The sequence below is a fragment of the Haliotis rubra genome, unplaced genomic scaffold (assembly GCF_003918875.1).
Source record: "Haliotis rubra isolate DU_JTF1 unplaced genomic scaffold, ASM391887v1 Scf49, whole genome shotgun sequence".
In the NCBI taxonomy this organism is placed as follows: Eukaryota; Metazoa; Mollusca; class Gastropoda; order Lepetellida; family Haliotidae; genus Haliotis; species Haliotis rubra.
In genome coordinates this window covers 2,001,402-2,019,918 of record NW_025767179.1, presented here as the reverse complement: position 1 = coordinate 2,019,918, position 18,517 = coordinate 2,001,402, and the positions used below count along the sequence as shown (strand labels likewise).

At 40.8% G+C, this 18,517-nt stretch overlaps 1 protein-coding gene across 1 annotated transcript; it reads right to left on the bottom strand.

The window, feature by feature from the left end:
- Positions 1-15,621: 15,621 nt before the first annotated feature.
- On the bottom strand, positions 15,622-17,579 carry LOC124291365 (solute carrier organic anion transporter family member 2B1-like). Its single transcript, XM_046728353.1, has 2 exons — positions 17,551-17,579; positions 15,622-16,051 (listed from the first exon to the last, which is right to left on the bottom strand). The coding sequence occupies exons 1-2, from the start codon at positions 17,564-17,566 to the stop codon at positions 15,774-15,776; spliced, it is 294 nt and encodes a 97-aa protein (XP_046584309.1). The 5' UTR covers positions 17,567-17,579; the 3' UTR covers positions 15,622-15,773.
- Positions 17,580-18,517: the final 938 nt, after the last annotated feature.

Sequence of the window (18,517 nt, the reverse complement as noted above, 5' to 3'; positions counted from 1 at the left end):
CTCTACTCAATCAGACTCACTGCCTGGTACATCTCAGACACAATTAGAGACATCCCCTGATCATGAACCATCTTCTCAGTCATCAGCACGGTCTCAAAAAGGTGTCACTAAAACCAAAAGTAAACAGCCAGATTCTTCAAAAAAACTCAGTGGCAGAGCCCCAAAAGGGTCTGAAAATAAAATTCAATTATACAACAAATATGGATCTCTTGAGGATATGGACGTGTCCGAAAACGTCCGTTCTAGGGCACATAGCTTGTCGCCCACCAAAAAAGTGCGGGGTCGAACCTCAGTAAATCCCCCCAAAAGATAGGTTATCAGAATAATATTATATAGTGGAATTGCAGAGGCTTAAAGACTAATTTCAATGAATTGCAGCTTTTAGTCCAGGAGTTAACACCATCAGCGTTCTGTCTGCAGGAGGCCTATTTAAAACAGACAGATGCTTTTGTCCTGCGTTCTTTCAATGCGTATCATTGTTTTTCACCTCCGGGTGACAGAGCCACGGGAGGAACTTCCATCCTAGTCAAACAGAACTTTATCCATAGTCCTGTTTCACTAACTACTAATCTGCAGGCTGTTGCAGTGCGAATTACTTTGCATGTTGCGTTTACATTATGCTCTGTATATATCTCTCCGTCTTCAATGTTTCACAAAACTGATCTTCAAGTTCTATTTGACCAGCTGCCCAAACCATGTATTATCATGGGAGATTTCAATGGCCACAATCCACTCTGGGGTGGTGCAACTACAAACGCTAAAGGTAAACTACTAGAAGAGTTTTGTTCAGATAATGATTTATGTATTTGTAATGATGGTTCCAACACATATTTATACCCTGGTACAGGAACCTATTCTGCTCTCGACTTATCAATCACAAATTCAGAACTACTAAATGAATTTGAATGGTCAGTCCACGATGACCTCTGTTGAAGTGACCATTTTCCCACTATACTAAAACCTGTAACTCCATCTGATGTTCCTCCCTCATCACGGCGGAATTTTAAAAAGGCTCACTGGGCTCAATATGAAACACTGTGTGCTGCAAAACTTACACCTGAACTTTTCATTGACGTTCCTGATGCTATCAAATGTTTTTCCGATGAACCGAACATAATAGCTGATGAGTGCATACCAAACTCCTCTGCAGTTCCACATATTCGAAAACCTTGGTTCAACGACGAGTGCAAACAAGCTAGGAAGGCAAGGAAAAAAGCAGAACGTTATTTCCGTTGCCACCCTATGGTGCATAATTTAAATAAATTTAAAATTTTAAATGCTAAAGCGCGGCGTACTTTTAAACAGAATACACGCCAATCTTGGCAAAATTATGTATCCAAAATCAATTCTCGAACGCCCATGTCCAAAGTATGGAACATGGTACAGAAAATAAAAGGTAAAGGTTCTAAATCTAGCGTCCATCATCTTAAACATGGAGATCAATTACTTACTGATAAATCAGATATTGCGAATGAACTGGGTGAAACTCTTCCAATGCTAAACGCTCTTCCTCTTCTAATTATGTGCCTAAATTCCAACAATATCAAAAACAGCAAGAAAAGAAACCTATTAATTTCAATTCAGATAATGGGGAAGACTATAATGAACTATTTTCTATTCATGAGCTCCATACTGCTCTTGAACAAGCTCATGATACTGCTACAGGGGCTGATAACATACATTATCAACTCCTTTAGCACTTACCAGAATCCTGTGTAGAAACTCTTTTAAATATTTTTGATAATATTTGGACATCAGGTAACTTTCCTCACTCATGGCGTGACGCTATAGTAGTACCAATACCTAAACCTGGACGTGATCACACAGATCCGTGAAATTATCGACCTATTTCACTAACTAGCTGTGTTTGCAAAACCATTGAACGCATGATAAATAATCGACTTGTTTGGTACTTGGAAACAAATAACCTTTAACAGATATACAATGTGGTTTCCGCAAAAACAGAAGTACTGTCGATCACTTTGTGCGTTTAGAATCATTTGTTAAAAATGCTCTCATTAATAAACACCACGCTGTGTCTGTCTTTTTTATCTTGAAACGGCATATGACACAACGTGGAAATACATGGCATTTTAAGAGATTTACATGGCTTTGGGTTGAGAGGCCGTTTGCCTCAATTTATAGCCAACTTTTTTAATGACAGACAATTTCAAGTCCGCGTGGGTTCTACCCTGTCTGACCATTACAATCAGGATCAGGGTGTCCCACAAGGCAGTATTTTGTCTGTCACACTCTTTAGTATAAAGATAAATAGTTTATCAAAAGTTTTAAACGATTCAATTGATGGATCGTTATTTGTGGATGATTTTAATATTTCTTGTCGTGGTACAAATATGCATACTATTGAACGACAACTGCAGTTATGTTTAAACAAAATAGATAAATGGTGTCTTGAAAACGGTTTTAAATTTTCTAAATCTAAAACTAGTTGTATACATTTTTGTCGGAAATATAAACCGCATAAAGACCCTGAACTGTTTCTAAATGGCTCCTCCCTCAAAGTTGTTAAGGAAGCCAAGTTCTTGGGCCTAATTTTCGACTCTCATTTAACGTTTCTGCCGCAAATTAAATCCCTTAAAACTAAATGCCTGAAGGCACTTGACTTGTTGAAAGTTGTTTCGAATTCTAAGTGGGGAGGGGATCAAGCCCCATCATATATGGTGGAGCCTGCAAAAGCAACTTAAAACTCTTATCTTCTGTTCATCACCAAGGTCTAAGACTTTGTCTTGGATCCTTTAGAACTTCTCCTGTTGACAGTCTCTACGTCGAGGCAGATGAACCATCTCTTACACAACGGCGTATAAAATTGTCCTTGCAGTATATCACAAAACTTTATTCTATTGAACCTAACCCTGCATTTCATTGTGTCTTTAATCCTCTCTATGAGGATTTGTACAACAAAAAGCCTTCTCTTGTTCCGCCTCTTGGTTTAAGAATTCAACCATTCATTTCTGCTGCCGGCATTAAGCTGGAAAATATATCTCCTTCCCGTATTCTTTCTTCTCCTCCTTGGCAATTGGTTAGGCCACAAGTTGACCTTACATTAACTACATTTAGAAAATCAGAAACAAATGAATTACAGTATAAACAAGAATTTAGTCAATTAAGAAATAAATATAATACATACAAATCCTTATTTACAGATGGGTCCAAAGACGGTGGCGCGGTGGCCCTGTGCCACTGTCATTGGGTCCAAAACAATATCTTCTAGAATACCGGATAACAGCTCTATATTTACAGCAGAAGCAATCGCCATCTTAACAGCTCTTAAATATATTCAAAGACATCCTAAACATAAACAATTTATAATCTTTTCTGACTCTCTTTCTTGCCTTCAGGCTATTAAAAATCTATCTTGCAAACATCCACTTTTAATTGAAATAATCGAATTATATAATGGTCTTGCTACTGGCCAATGCGACATCGTCTTCTGTTGGTTACCCAGCCACGTTGGCATTTCTGGGAACACAATGGCCGATCTTGCTGCCAAGGCAGCACTACACAAATCTGTGACACCACTTCTGATCCCATACTCTGATTACAAAGCTAGCATTAGAACCTACATCCTGATCTGATGCAGAAGAAGTGGAACACCCAAGTTGGGTATAAATAAATTACATGAAATAAAACCGTATATTGGTTACACCTATTTGGGTTGTCAATCCAGATTTGAAGAGGTCATTATGCGACGATGTCGCATTGGCCACACTAGATATACTCACGAATATTTACTGAAAGGCGAAGATCCTCCGTTTTGCATCCCTTGTGATGAAAGGATCACAGTCAAGCATGTCCTGCTTGACTGTGTTGAATATTCCATCACAAGGGATACGTATTTCAATGTCAAAACATTGAAGGATCTTTTTAATAATGTCAGTTCTCATTTAATTATTGCATTTTTAAAGGTATTAGATTTGTTAAATGATTTGTAAATAGATATATATTTTATTATTGGTAGTTTGAATTAGTAACTGAGATTGTTAGTGGCGGTACCCTCAAAGGGGGTTGACGTAGCGTAAAATATTGTCCTCCTGCGAGGGTATGTAAGTCCCCAAACATTTGAAGTCAATTTAAGTTTACCAGGTTTTTAATCGTAGTATTGCTGTGTTTTTAATGTATGGCTTAATGTCAGCATCAACGCTAATGGCTGAAGGGATGGTGTAAATCCAGCTGGGTCCATGCAGGTAGCAAACGTACTGTAAGTCCCCATGGTCCCTAGTATGGTGATCTCCCTTCAGTTGTTGGCGATCTCTAGCAACTTTTTTATATTGTATTGTCAAATTAGTGCTATTTGTTTTAACTTTCTACGCTAGTTTTACTTCAAATTGTGATATTCTAGTTGTTTTACTGTCCTTCGTCGGCAGAATTTTATAATTTACCTTAAATTGTTGATATATTTATAACTTGCTTTAGTCACGATATGGCTGAAATATTGCCGATGTGACTTAAAATCTTAACTCACGCACTCACTCCATATATATTCTTTGTCTGAGAGATCTACCATATTACTCGATCCTTGGCAACTAGTGTTCCTATGAGTTTTCGAGGGTCCTGTGTCGGACACAGACACTTCGGTGACAGAGTCAGCATGTGTGACCTCCATATTGAGGTTCGACTGTTCATCGGTATGACTCGTGGGAACATTTATGAGGACATTAGTGATAGATGCTCTGTCGTCAGTGACGATGTCACAGTCACCTGTCGATTTGGCGTCGGGGATTTTATCACGTGTCTGAGTACTAGATTTTGATACATCGTGTTTTCTTGATGCAGTTACTTTGGAAGGAAATTTTGTTATCCAAACTTTTCAGTTTCGCATCAATTTGGTAGTTAGCACGTAACAATTAACGTTCCAGTTCTGTTATCCTGTCTTTTAGTGACTTCATTTCCTGTCGTTTTAGTTTCAACTGTGCACTGAGTTCAGTTCGTCGTGCGTCTGATTCCTGTAGTTTTACGTCAGTTGTTGTATTTCCTTTGTCTTGGAGTCAATCATCGAATTTTTTAATGTAATGTCAGTGTTCAATTTAATTTCGATGGCGTTTATTTGATTTCGTAAAGACTCATTCCCATCCACTACACACTGTTTCAGCTGTACAAGGTGACTCATTACATATGCAACAGCATCTATCTCACCTTGTGGTGGTGTCGTATTGGGTACTTGTGCAGAATCCTCCTCCGTGTGTGTGGTAGATAGAGATAGGTGCCTGATGCTAGCCTTGCTGAGCACCTTGCACTGTAACACATGATCCTGAATACCTCCCCCCGATGAAGTGGAATAGATAGTAGATATCCTGTGCATATTTTTCAAGAACACTCAGGTCCTCCATTATTGATATTTCTCCGTCTGACCAATTAACCAGGGGGAAAATTGCTGCATGAGTCTTTGGCGTAGTCGTAAAGACTCTCTCGTATGTGGTTAATTTGTACGACATTTTCTTCGTATATTTTGACAAGTCCTTCTTCAAAACACTGCTTGTCACTTTGTCCAAATTTACGCTTGATTTCCAGATAGATTTTTTTGTCTTGAGCGTCACTCGGCTGAGTGCTGTATAGCTCGTCTCCGTCTGCCATTGTTGGTCAATTAAAACGTAAGCTTGGTTGTATTTGGGTCACCACAGGTCCCTCGTACACACAGAACAATGGGTATCAGTAAGTTTTTTGTTTGTATCAAGTAATTAAAGTAATAAAGTACATTCTGAACAAACAAACTCACGGTTGCCATCATGCGTATGTACATCACATTCTGGATGGTGCTTTAAAGGTATAATCTCCTTCAAAATACATAATATTGATAAAAAATGTCAATGTGAAAACATTTAAGGATCCTTTTACAAATGTTAATTTTCATGTAATTATTGTTTTCTTAAAATGAAAGTGATTTATTTGATGAATTCTGATTAATGTGTTTTGTAAATAGATTCATTTTAAAGATTGGTAGGTTAGATTAGTAACTTAGATCGTTAGTGACTGTACCCTCAAAGGGGGTTAAAGTACTATAAAACTATTGTCCTCCTGTGAGGGTACGTAAGTCCCAAAACTTTCAAAGCAAAATACAAATTTACCACATTTTAAACGTAGTATGTTTGTTGTTTTAACTGTGGGCTAAATTTTCCTACAATCGCCAGCGGCTGAAGGGATGGTGTAAATCCAGCTATGGTCCATGCAGGTAGCAAATGTAATGTAAGTCCCCATGGTTCCTACTATGGTAATCTACCTTCAGTTGTTGGCGATCTATAGCCCGTATTTTATAGTGTATTGTCTTCTTTAATTGGAATGTTTTAGCTTTACTTGCTAGTTTTATATTCATGTCTGTGATTCTCTGGTATTTTTACTGTCCATCGTCGACAGGTTTTAATCTTCAAAATGTTTTCACTTTTTCTTGTATAAATTGTTTTCGTCACGATATGGCTGAGATATTGCCACGAAATGTCATCCATTAAAGCTGTGTCATAAACTGCCCTGTCACTTGATGATTCAAGCTTGTTTTTAATGTCAATAACACGACGAAGGAAGGTTCTGCCCCCTTGTATAACATTGCACGCCCAATTTAGCTTGCCAATGAAACGCTCCAACTGTCTCTTGCTTGCCCTCTCTTTCAAAGAGAATTCATACAAGACAGTTTGTATATCTAACGGTTTGTTGCCAGGTATAGCTAGGGTACAGTCACATGTATTGACAACAATGCCTAAGAAAACGATTTTCTGAGAAGGTACCTCCACTTTATTCCAATTAATACTAAACCAAAGGAATCGTAGAACACGCAGTAACTGGGCTTGGGCCTTGTCACAATCCTCTGGTGAATCCGAAACAATGAGAAAGTCATCAATGCATGCTAACACAGTAAACCCATAGCGCTGCTTCATGATGCGACAAAAACTTGCACTAAGTGTTTGAAATATTTTAAGGCTCTTCGATACCCCAAATGGCAATTTGCTGTCATACAGGTAAGTACACTCTGAGTGGCACTCAAACCACCAACACAGTCCTGTCAACCCATAATCTCAAGGATGAATGTTGACTGATCTATATGCGCCTTTGAGATCCACCTTCGCCAGGTAACTCCTTGGCTGTATATGTTTGATTGCATGCCCAAGGTCCATATATGCGCAGTCTCATTCTTTCATATAACTATTCATCCCTTTACCTTGGGGTAAACTACCATCATGTATGAGTCTCACAGACGAATCATCTTTAGGAATTGCGCCAATAGCACTAACAATCACAGGTACTTGATCAGTCACAACATACTTTCCTAATGTAATCTCCTCCAGTATTTGCTTTTCCGTAATATATTTCTGCGAATATGCAGAACGGTGATTCTTAACACTAACATTGTCAATTTCAACGTTCTCAACATCAGCTGATTTGAAGCCATCCCACACCCCTTCTAGTATGTAGTCCCTGTCAGGGTCGTCACGAGGCAACAACGTCTCCCATGCAGTAAGGTTTAATATTGCTGTGGGGTACTCCCTGGTCCCCAGATTTTTTTGTGTCGTTACCATGTTTGGGAGAAAAACTATCAGGTGGCGGGTTGTTATGCTGTCTCTTCGTGTGACCCCGCTTAAAACACTGCGCACAAACGTGGGCCATTTTACAGTCGTTGAGGGAACAGTTACCGAAGTTGTATCGGCGGCAAATTTCAAGACCATCCGGCATAAGAGGTCCCATTTGGGGCGAAGGGCGCTGGCTGAACCCCTGAGATCTCCTACTAACTGCCCTTTCCATTTGACGCAACACTCTGGCGGTCTTGGTATGTGGTTTCGGGATTAGCTGAAAGTCCCGTATCTCCTTCCTTCGACAACCAAGCCCTGTACTCTTCATCATATAGCAATACACTCTGTCATACGTACTTTGATGACAAGCGCTTAATGTCTTGTGCATACTTCAAGAAATCCTGAATACCTTGTAGTGTGACCTCCTTATGTTCCATCATGTCTTTAAGCATTCCTAAACAGGCAAAATTCCACATTTCTAGGGTCATTTTTGACTGATGCAATTTACCGTGTTGCTTGCCAAACTCTAATCCCCACTCCCAAATGAATAGTCACATGATCAGAGTATAAGGAATCTTTCCAAATATAGTCTTTAAGGTTGCGCGTCTTGTTACCTCATGGTTGCTGAAGATGGCGACCGCCATCTTGAATTGGCACGGCTGGCGGGTTGTTGAACGTAGCACTGTCCTCTTCGCATCGTAATTGTGCAATCTCGGTCTGGAGCTGTCGTTTTCGGGCACTGAGTTTCAGTCTCTGCAGTTCCGCTTCAAAGGCATCTACTTCAGTTTTGGTCTGTTTCGCTGAAGGATTGTTGACGACCGCCATGTGGTGTGGCGTGACGCTCGGTCTCACTACGGCTTTGGCTTGCCGTAGCTTCTGCCTCTGTAATCTCACCGAGACTAGCTTGTGCTTGCCCCCGAAGCGCCTCCAAGATCTCTGTCATTTTCTTGCCTGCAGACTGCCGTTTTGGCCTTACATCATTTGCCGTGTCAGTCATCATTAGCAAATATGCTTAAGATCTGCATGTCTTGTGCTTGTCTGCCGCCAACTGCCGACTGCTGACGCTAACGCCTCTAGATACCTAAAATAATACTTTAATTCTGAGACCGAGAGGCAGAACAAGAGAAGATTTCTTTTTGTACAAATTCTCATAGAGGGGATTGAAGACACAGTTATATGCAGGATTAGGATCGGTAACGTTAGAGTATAGTTTTGTCATGTATTGTACAGATAATTTTTTACGGTGTTGTGTAAGAGATGGCTCATCGGCCTCGACATGGAGACTGTCAACAGGACAAGTTCTAAAGGACCCAAGACAGATTCTTAGACCTTGGTGGTGGACAGAATCGAGAATTTTTATATGACCACTTATATGACTGACTGACTAAGTTTGGTTTTACGCCCCTTTTAGCAATATTCCAGCAACATCACGGTGGGGGACACCAGAAATGGGCTTCACACATTGTACCCATGTGGGGATTCGAACCAACACTTTAACCATTAGGCTACCCCACCGCCCCACTTATATGACAATAGTTTGAGAAGGTGTCGGCTCAGGAAGCCGACCTTTCGATTTTTATAAGGCTCAGGACGTCAACAAGTGGGACGCTTTGAAGTTTGGGTGTTATTTTGGCACATGGCTAATCTCATTTGATGTGTTATTACATGGCTGGTGGTTAATGGAAGAGAACACATCGCACACGGAAGCCGACCGTGTCAAAACATGATCAAAACAATCATAGTGAGTGAGTGAGTTAATATTTATCGTCACATCGGCAATATTTCAGCCATATCGTGACGAGAACAGTTTATGATTATATTATAGATCAATAAAGTAGGACATTAAAAAAACCTGTTGTCGAAGAACAGTAAAACTACTAGTGTATCACAGATATCCATTTAAAACTAGCAATTAAATCTAAAATATTGGAACTATAAATGACAAAACAATATAAAAACAGGCTATAGATTGCCAACAACTGAAGGTAGATCACCACACTAGGGACCATGGGGACTTACAGTACAGTTGCTTCCTGCATGGACCCTAGCTGGATTTACATCATCCCCTCAGCTGTTTGCAATTGAGATATATCTAGCCATACATTAAAATTACACATACTCTACGATTAAAAAACGGAAAGTTGAAATTTACTTTGAATGTTTTGGGACTTACGTACCCTCTCAGGACAAAACAATATAAAGAAGAAGAAATACCAATACTTGGAACGTCGTCTTAAAGAACTGAGACACCAGTTTCAAAATGGAATGTTAACTGTAAGACAGTTATTAAATTTATAATGTACTTGTATAAATGTGTATGTATATTTAAAATGGTGTAATATTTTATAACATTACGTAATATAACTATTTATGATTCCTGTAAAATGGAACATGTAGCATGTTGTATCATGGTTAAAGAAAATATGTCTATATATGTAGTCTCCCCGTTACCACTCGTGGCTTACGCCCTCTATGTATTTTATGTGTTTTACGATTTAATGTATATATACTACTAACGGACTGAGTTTGGTTTTACGCTGCTTTCAGCATTATTCCATCAATATCACGGCGGGGGACACCAGAAATTGGCTTCACTCATTGTACCCTGAGATGAAGGAACTTTTATGTGAAAATTAAACACCTGCATTGAGAACACAACGCCAGTCGTAATCCAATGCTTGTTTGATCGGCATTCTTAATGTACGACTTAACAAATGTCGATTTCTTGTTGATGCATAGAGGGGAGTTTATTTTTACACCGTTATCAAGATAAACGTTACTACAACCAGGTGAATAGAAGTAGTGAGTGAGTGAGTTAATATTTAACGTCACATCGGAAATATTTCAGCCATATTGTGACGAGAACATATTTGACATTGAAATGGAATATATGTATATTATACAAACCTGTCGACGAAGGACAGTAAAACAACTAGAATATCACAAATACAAAAATAACTTTGCTTGAATTTAAGGAAAATTCAAGCAAAATTCTAAAAAAAAACGATGTTCGAATTTCTGAAAAAATTGAGCCCTTGGGAGGACCTGGTCCCGTACCCCATTGTGTATATTACTGGTCCAGACTCGATTATTTACAGACCATCGCCATATAGGTGGAATATTGCTGAGTGCGGCGTAAAACTAAACTCACTCACTGACTGTATGTGATATAATGCACACTTAGAAATAGAGCTCTTGGATATTGTGGTGAAAATATATCCCTTCTACGTGTAGACACGTTATCAATTTCACGAAGAATAAAAGCACAATAGATGTAACCGATGTATGGATAACTGAACACACTGTATATGTACAAATCGCGCAGTTTGTAAATAGAAATATTTGAGCATATTTTAATGTAGTCACGAGAATAGCTGGTGGTGGTATCTTTTGACCACTGTGAATGTTCATCTGTTTCATTGTGGCTATTCTTGACCCCTATAACATGACCACTTTCAAAGTTCCACTGGTAGTTAGAGACCTACTGGTAAATATAATGGCGTCTGCTTAATCCGGATATGGTGACTCTGGAAACATTTAGGGCATCTTACATATTGCACAGGCCACTGCCCTTGGTCACTGTATCTATGACACTGGAAATCTATTAATTTACTTCAACCTTACGATCGAACCACCCAGAGCCCCACAATATTAGTATGTGTTAGTTATGATGTGATCGGGGGTGGGATTCTTGGCTACGGCTTGCTGCTATCGTATTAACACACATACCGTGTGAAGTCTAGTTTACTGGAATGCAGAAAGTTATTTCTTGCAATCACAATACAAAGAATGCTTAAAATACATTTATTCACGCATATGGTACATGAGAGAAAGAGAACAGAAAATACAGTTCAGTATATGCACGGTCATTATTACAAACATAGCAAATCAGAGTATTTACAAGAGAAATTGACTGCATTGTTATTTTCAACTGGGCATTTTGGCGAGTGCATTGGTGATATAGTCGTGTCCATGAGATGTGCCAGAAGCCTGTTTGCTCCCGTGTCAGACACACCCTGATAATGTTGACTGGTTTGTCCACAGGGGGATGTAACACAAAATAGTGGCATCAAGGAATATAGTGTCACTCACGGGGTCTTAACACTATATAAAAGGACTGGGGTGTAACGAGGTTAACTCATTAACATTTTAGGCGAACTCATTAATGCTCACTGTAGATATCCCATTAAAATTGTACACGCATTTCAAGCAAATATGTTTTCCTTCAACATGAGACATATAACACAAAAATGAACAGTACAGGGACCCAGGGTCTTTGTGAACATCCCTCTTCAGAATTTGTACCCTTGTTTTGTTAATGTCATCGTATACTCAAACATGCGGAAATGATTGTAACTGCCAGCGCGCTAATCGCCATTCTTTCAAAGACTGATACACTTAACTGCCATAATGAGTTTTATTTATTCTTTATAATCAGGCCTGCGTGGTGCCCTTTCACCATTGACGATTTTGGCTTTGCCCTCTGAAAAGAGCTAGCGATCTGATTGGCTATGAATAGAATATGTCCCATCAGATCGTTGATAGATGAAAAGAGCTTCGTTACTCCCCTTTCCGTTTATATAGTGTCAAGATCCCGTCAGTGACAATATATAGCTTGATGCCATTTTCTCGGCTTACAAGCTCCTGTGGGTTTCTCAACACTATCAAACTATCCACATGTATCAACAAAGTGCTTAACGTCTAAGAAATGCATGACGGTCGGCTGCTTCTACGCTCTCACTTCCAACACTACTGTTAAAAACAGCGTAAAGCACAACCGACTCAATAATCAATATGATAAGAACCATGTCACATAAACCTGATACAACGTTCTAGTCACAAATGTACCCTGCGAAAGTCAGTGAATAATAGTTTGAACATACGATGACTTAGACGTTCCATGTTGGTAGCTTTACCAAGTTGAAAACGGTTCTTTCACTTTCACTTCTATTCTCTATCGAAATGTTGTTACATATGTACGATATTCCCACCACAGATCTATTAATTAAAAAGCAGTACAGGGAAATAGCGGTACAGGACCGCAAAGGAAAAAAATAATGATAAATTAAGAAGGAAAATACCAAAAAGAGGAGGTGCACTCTGCATTTGAGTATATATAGACACTCTTTGTTTGCATTGTCTTTTTTTTCACGGTCCCAGTAGTCCATCCAACCCCAAGACAGGTATACGGAAAACAAAAATGGAGTCCAGCGCAGAAAAACAACAACAGTATGTTGATGGGGTTTTGGACCACTCTCATGTTGTTTCTACACCGGCGAAGGTGCACTCGAATTAGAGATACATAGGTACATAGCTATAGGAATGCCTGGAACCAAGCTATCGCATGACGCCTATGCCGAGATCACATTGGGTCGTTTGTCCCTTCGGGAAGCGAAGAGGAAGTACTACATATCGCAAACCCGATACACACAAATCTGAGGTGGTATAGAGTCCGAGACAACTTCCGACATGGTCTTCAAGAGACTGCTGGAGAAGTGTCCCCACGTGTTGCTTTCTGACCGAGAGAAACAAATCCTGGAGAAATCGGGACACACCTTCTATGAGCGCTACCAGATCCCTCACCAGTTTCTCGAACTGTATTTGCTGTGCTATCGCCAATTCGTAGAAGACGGCAAAATAGTCGATTTCGTGTACATCTAGCCATCCAACCAATTTTTGCCCCTTGGCAGGCAAACTCCGAATCATTCTCACCACTGACTGCTGCCCGGAACCAAAGGACAGACACAACCGATGCACCGACTGCCTCGCCGCCATATCGTAACTCCCCACTCTCTTCGAGCAAGACAACTCTACGTGCAAGTGCAGCGCCATTGACCACTGTGTCGACAGCAAGAAATGCGTTCTGTGGAAAAACAAAGCGATAGAACACCACCCCAGGAGGATCGACTCCCACTCGAGGTTCCGGAAGAAATCGCGAACCCCTACTGTCTCTTTAACATAGAAAACCTGTACGACGACAACTGCCTCTTGTGGTGCCTGCGCTACCAACGCCTCGTCGACAAGTTGTAGGTCAATTGTCCATGCAGCGAGAAAGTGTCTTGTATCTTCCGGCAACTATTTGGACAAGCAGATCCACCACGAGGATGGGCACGGCATACTACCCCCTTGCCCAACTAAGGTGAGTCCAAGGATATAGAAGTAGCAGCCCCACCGTGCAATGAACACCGGAAAGCCGCAGAAATTCCGGAAGGAAACTACATCTGCAAAAAGTTTGCCGTAGCGAAATACGAAGGGAAGTACCGACTGTTGCTGCTACTTGATTCGCCGTTGACTGGAGAAAAAACGATTCCAGTCTTCGGCTACAAGATATGAGAAAAGGTTCGAAACGCCGGCAGAATAAAACGCCTACGGTTGGTTGTTGGACTGTTTCATTGCAGGCTCGGCAAAATCTGCCACTCGCCCATATGAAAAAGGAAAGACAATTGAGAAGTCGAATTGCTGCTGCTCCCAGAGACCGAGCAAACAAGCGCTGGACGGGGAAAAAAATGGAGTGCCAAAAAGACGATGTTGTAGACTATGGATGGATCTGTCGACAAAGCCCATCTCTAGGGCAAAACGCGACTTCTCTAGTGCATTTGGTGGGGGTCCCTATGTTTTTGCGTCGTCTCGTGGACCTGTCTGTGGACCGGTGTGCTGCTATGCTTCCAGGTCTTGTAGATGACATTCCAGACAAACACGGCGACTGTCGAAAGGAAGGTCCACTTTTAGGTCGATTCTACCGTCTGCAGCACCTTCTGGATATCCGGACGCGTCTCTTCCTCCTGGAGGAGGGGAGTTCTTCGTCGTTATCGTCGTTGACCAACACATTCGTTTTTTGCTGCACACAAGCCGACAATGTCTTCGTGGTTTGCTGCGCACGAGCTGACACTATCGTCGCGTTTTGCTCCACCCGAACCTTGATGTTCCCCAGATGATAGCAGAAGTCCTGGACGGTCGACGGAGCTGTCTTGCTAGCGGGCAAGATGGTCGCCGGTTTTGTGATTGTGCTGGATGTCGATGCTATCTCACCGGCGGGCAAGAGGGTCTTCAAAGTTTCTGAAGCAGTAGCAGGCTCTCGCCATAGCTCGTACAGCCTTGTGGACCTAATACTGAAGCGCTTTTTGACCTCGTTTGCTGGAAGCACACCGCGAAAGGAGCGTATTTCTTGGATCTGGTCCAAAGACAAATCGTTTGTTGGAGCCATGGTCGGTATTTTTCCTGGGTAAATATATTCCATACGTTCCATATGTCTATATGGAAATCCAATCCTCTCCTGATCCTCTCCCAGGAATTCCAAGAAATATGCTCCCTTTGTGGTGTGCTTCCAGCAAACGAGGTCAAAAGTGCTTCGGTATTGGGTCCACAAGGCTATACGATGTATGGCGGGAGCTTGCTGCTGCTGCAGCATGCAGAACCTTCGATGACCCTGTTGCCCGCTGGCGAGATAGATCCGATGTCCAGCACAATCGTATTGCCTGCTGCCGCAAAACCGGTGACCATCTTGCCCGCTAGTGAGACAGCTCCGTCGACCATCCAGGACTTCTGCTATCGTCTGGGGAAGATCGAGGCTCATGCAGAGCAAAACGTGACGATGGTGTCGGCTCATGCGGAGCAAACCGCGAAGACATTGTCGGCTCGTGTGCAGCCAATGTCTACAACATCGTCTTTTTGGCACTCCATATTTTTTCCCGTCCAGCGCTTGTTTACTCGGCCTCTGGGAGCAGCAGCAATTCGACTTCTCGATCTTCTTTCCTTTTCGATATGGGCGAGTGGCAGATTCTGCCAAGCCTGCAACGAAACGGTCCTCCAACCAACCGTAGGCGTTTTATTCCGCTGGCGTTTCAAACCTTTTCTCGTAACTTGTAGCCGAAGACCGTAATCGTTTTTTCCCCAGTCGACGGCAAATCAAAATCAAAGAGTTAAAAACGGGTAGCTAGTTTGAGTTTTCAAAATATCGGTAGAACCCGCGAAATACGAGGGTGATGTTTGGCTACAGAGACTTCCATCGATAAATGATGACTATAGATAACTAGATGGCCAAATAAAATGCAGTCATTACATACAATTATTATTATTATTATTATTATTATTTCAATGTAGAGATGAACTGGATGCAACATTGATAACTTTGAATACCCTTTGGAAACTGTAGGTGGGAATCTTACTATATCGAATAGCCTTCATAAAATATATGCTTGAATATCGATTTTTTTCCCGAATTATGTATCGTGTTTCAAAACAGGCTGTGGGTATGTTTCTTCACAGGGCAGACAACTCAGTTTTCTTGTCGGTTTTCCCTGTCAGTTCAATTGGTTCATCAGTGCGTTTATCGTCACCTTGTAACTTGACAACAATGAAGGCGATAGAGAAGAAGAACATGCTAGCAACCCTGAAGGAGAAATCCGCGCCGGTCAGTCTGAACCGCAGAGATTCCAGGTCGTACTGCTCACACGCACCTCTTACCCCGCATGATCTCTCCCAAATAAGGCATGTACTGTCGATGAGGTAACCGAACATAATTGGAGCAGGAATTAAAACTGCAACAGCAACAACACAGTAGTTCATGATTCAATGTGAGGCATGTCGACACGTCTTCAGAAATAACCCTTTTTCATAAATATTTAACTCACTTCTCACTATCTGGTAGCAATACTCTGATAAAAAACAGTTCGGTCCATGCAGTAGTAATGGCACTGTGTACGTACCTCTGGTCCCCTGTATGGTGATATACCTTCAGTTCTTGGCGATCTATTGCCTGTTTCTTTGTTGTATTGTCATCAATAGTTAAACTGTTTTAGATCTAATTACTAGTTTTAAATTTATATCTGTGATAGTTTAGTTGTTTTACTGTCCTTCGTTGACAGGTGTTTATAATTGACTTTTAATTATCATAAATCTATAACTTAATTTAGCCACGTCATGGCTGAATATATCCGATGTGACTTTAAATATTAATTCACTCACTCTGATAAAAACAGCATTTAACATGATAGGCGATATTTGTGTGATTTGCGCGGGCCTGGTCTATGCTATTTTATGCCATGTTAATTAGAAGTATCACATCAACATCATGGCGCCCTGCTAATAATCAAGTCTGGTTCTGAAAACCAATGATCGAGAGTACGAGCAGTGCTTTGTGTCTTTCAGTCACGACGACACAGCAACAGTTACACACTGCAGTACGGAATGATCAAAACTGTTTTCCTGCTCAAGGGCGAGTGGGTCCTGGAAACGCCATAACCTTTTCTGAATCCCATGGGCTTTCCCTACATTGAAACGAGCTAAATCTACAAGAGAACGGTCGATACCGACAAGGTCTTAAACATTGAAAAGAAATGACAATAAAGCCTGATGCGAATGTAGTTACTTTAAAGGGACATACATGATAAGTTCGTTACAAACAAAATCTGGTTTGAAGTTTCTGAATGTGTTTGCAGTATTATCGATATTTTGCGTGGCCTGATTTCTATATATACTAGGCACATAAAGAAACTGTGCATACAAAAATTTAAATCTAAATTTATCAAATCTGTGTAGACACATAAGGATTTAAACTCAGAGATTAGTGACATGTATCCAACATGCAAGCACGTGCCACGTTCCGTGACGTCAGTGGGTTCGTCCTTGAGACGTGCAATACGTTGTTGCACGTGCATTCCGGGAAAGAGACACAGAGCAAATGAATGCCACACAATACTGTCACTTTGGAAAGCTCAACCCCTGCCTCTATGCGTCGTCGATGCACTGCTGTTCTCAATGCCGATGGTGGACATACCTGTTATTGAGCTTGTGACATGGTTGTTTGACCCCTGTCCCGCTTGTTGACTCGTGACGCCATTGTGATTGACTTTTCAATTGAAATTCTCCCGACTTGTTATGGTCTCATGATCCCTCCATTAAAGTTTATATGTACCTTTGACATTGTTATCGTACTTATCAACTGGGATAGTATTTTGACAATGCACAGTTTCTTTATGTGGCTAGTATATATGGTGTTGACTACAGTACAAATACATTGGATAGCTGTTATACATACCGAACAGGGATGCCATAAACGAAAACAACCCAAACACCATCGACTTGTCCTTGTCCTCTACGCTCCTGTATAAACACACAAAGGTATATTAGTAATGGCGCCACAAATAGCATAAGCTTTGTTTGTATTAATATTTTATTCAATGGGGACAGACTCTCTCGGACTTGATGGAGTTCGAAAACGGAAACCGTGTAACAATTTATTACAGAGTTATGGCCCTTGTCATGGGTTTCTTGACTTTGTACATGCTATACCCAATGGGAACAGATTTTCTCAGTAACCGTTATAAATGTTATAGTGCAAATATTTCATCAATATTTCACACATAATAACTATAATATTCAATATGTATATGAATTCACAAGTGTACCTATATTGGAATTTTTCTTCCACAAACGAGAGTAACTCACTTAGGTTGTAAAAAACATGCCGCCAGACATAGACACACTGTAGACAATAGATGACTGTTTCCACTACAGTTACAGGCTGCATGTTTTTACAACGTAAGTGAGTTATATGTGTGAAATATTGATGAAATATGTGTACTATACTGACTGAGTTTGGTTTTACGCCGCTTTTAGCAATATTCCAGCAACATCACGGCGGGGGACACCAGAAATGGGCTTCACACATTTTACCATTGTGGGGATTCGAACCCGGGTCTTCGGCGTGACGAGCGAACGCTTTAACCACTAGGCTACCTCACAGCCCCTATTTGCACTATAACATACATAGGGAAACCAAGTGTGGTATGTGTTGTCAGGACATGAATGTCGTGGTGGAATAAAAAAAAAAAAACAGGAACCAAATAGGAACAGAACACTGTGATGGGAGATGGTGAAGAGCATTTCTGCTTATTTGATATGTCACGTATACCAAGCTCTTTGATCAAACAATTTGTGCAGTGATAAATGATTTCAGGCCTTGTCAGTGGGAATAACGCCCAATTGGAAACATGAGAGCCCTT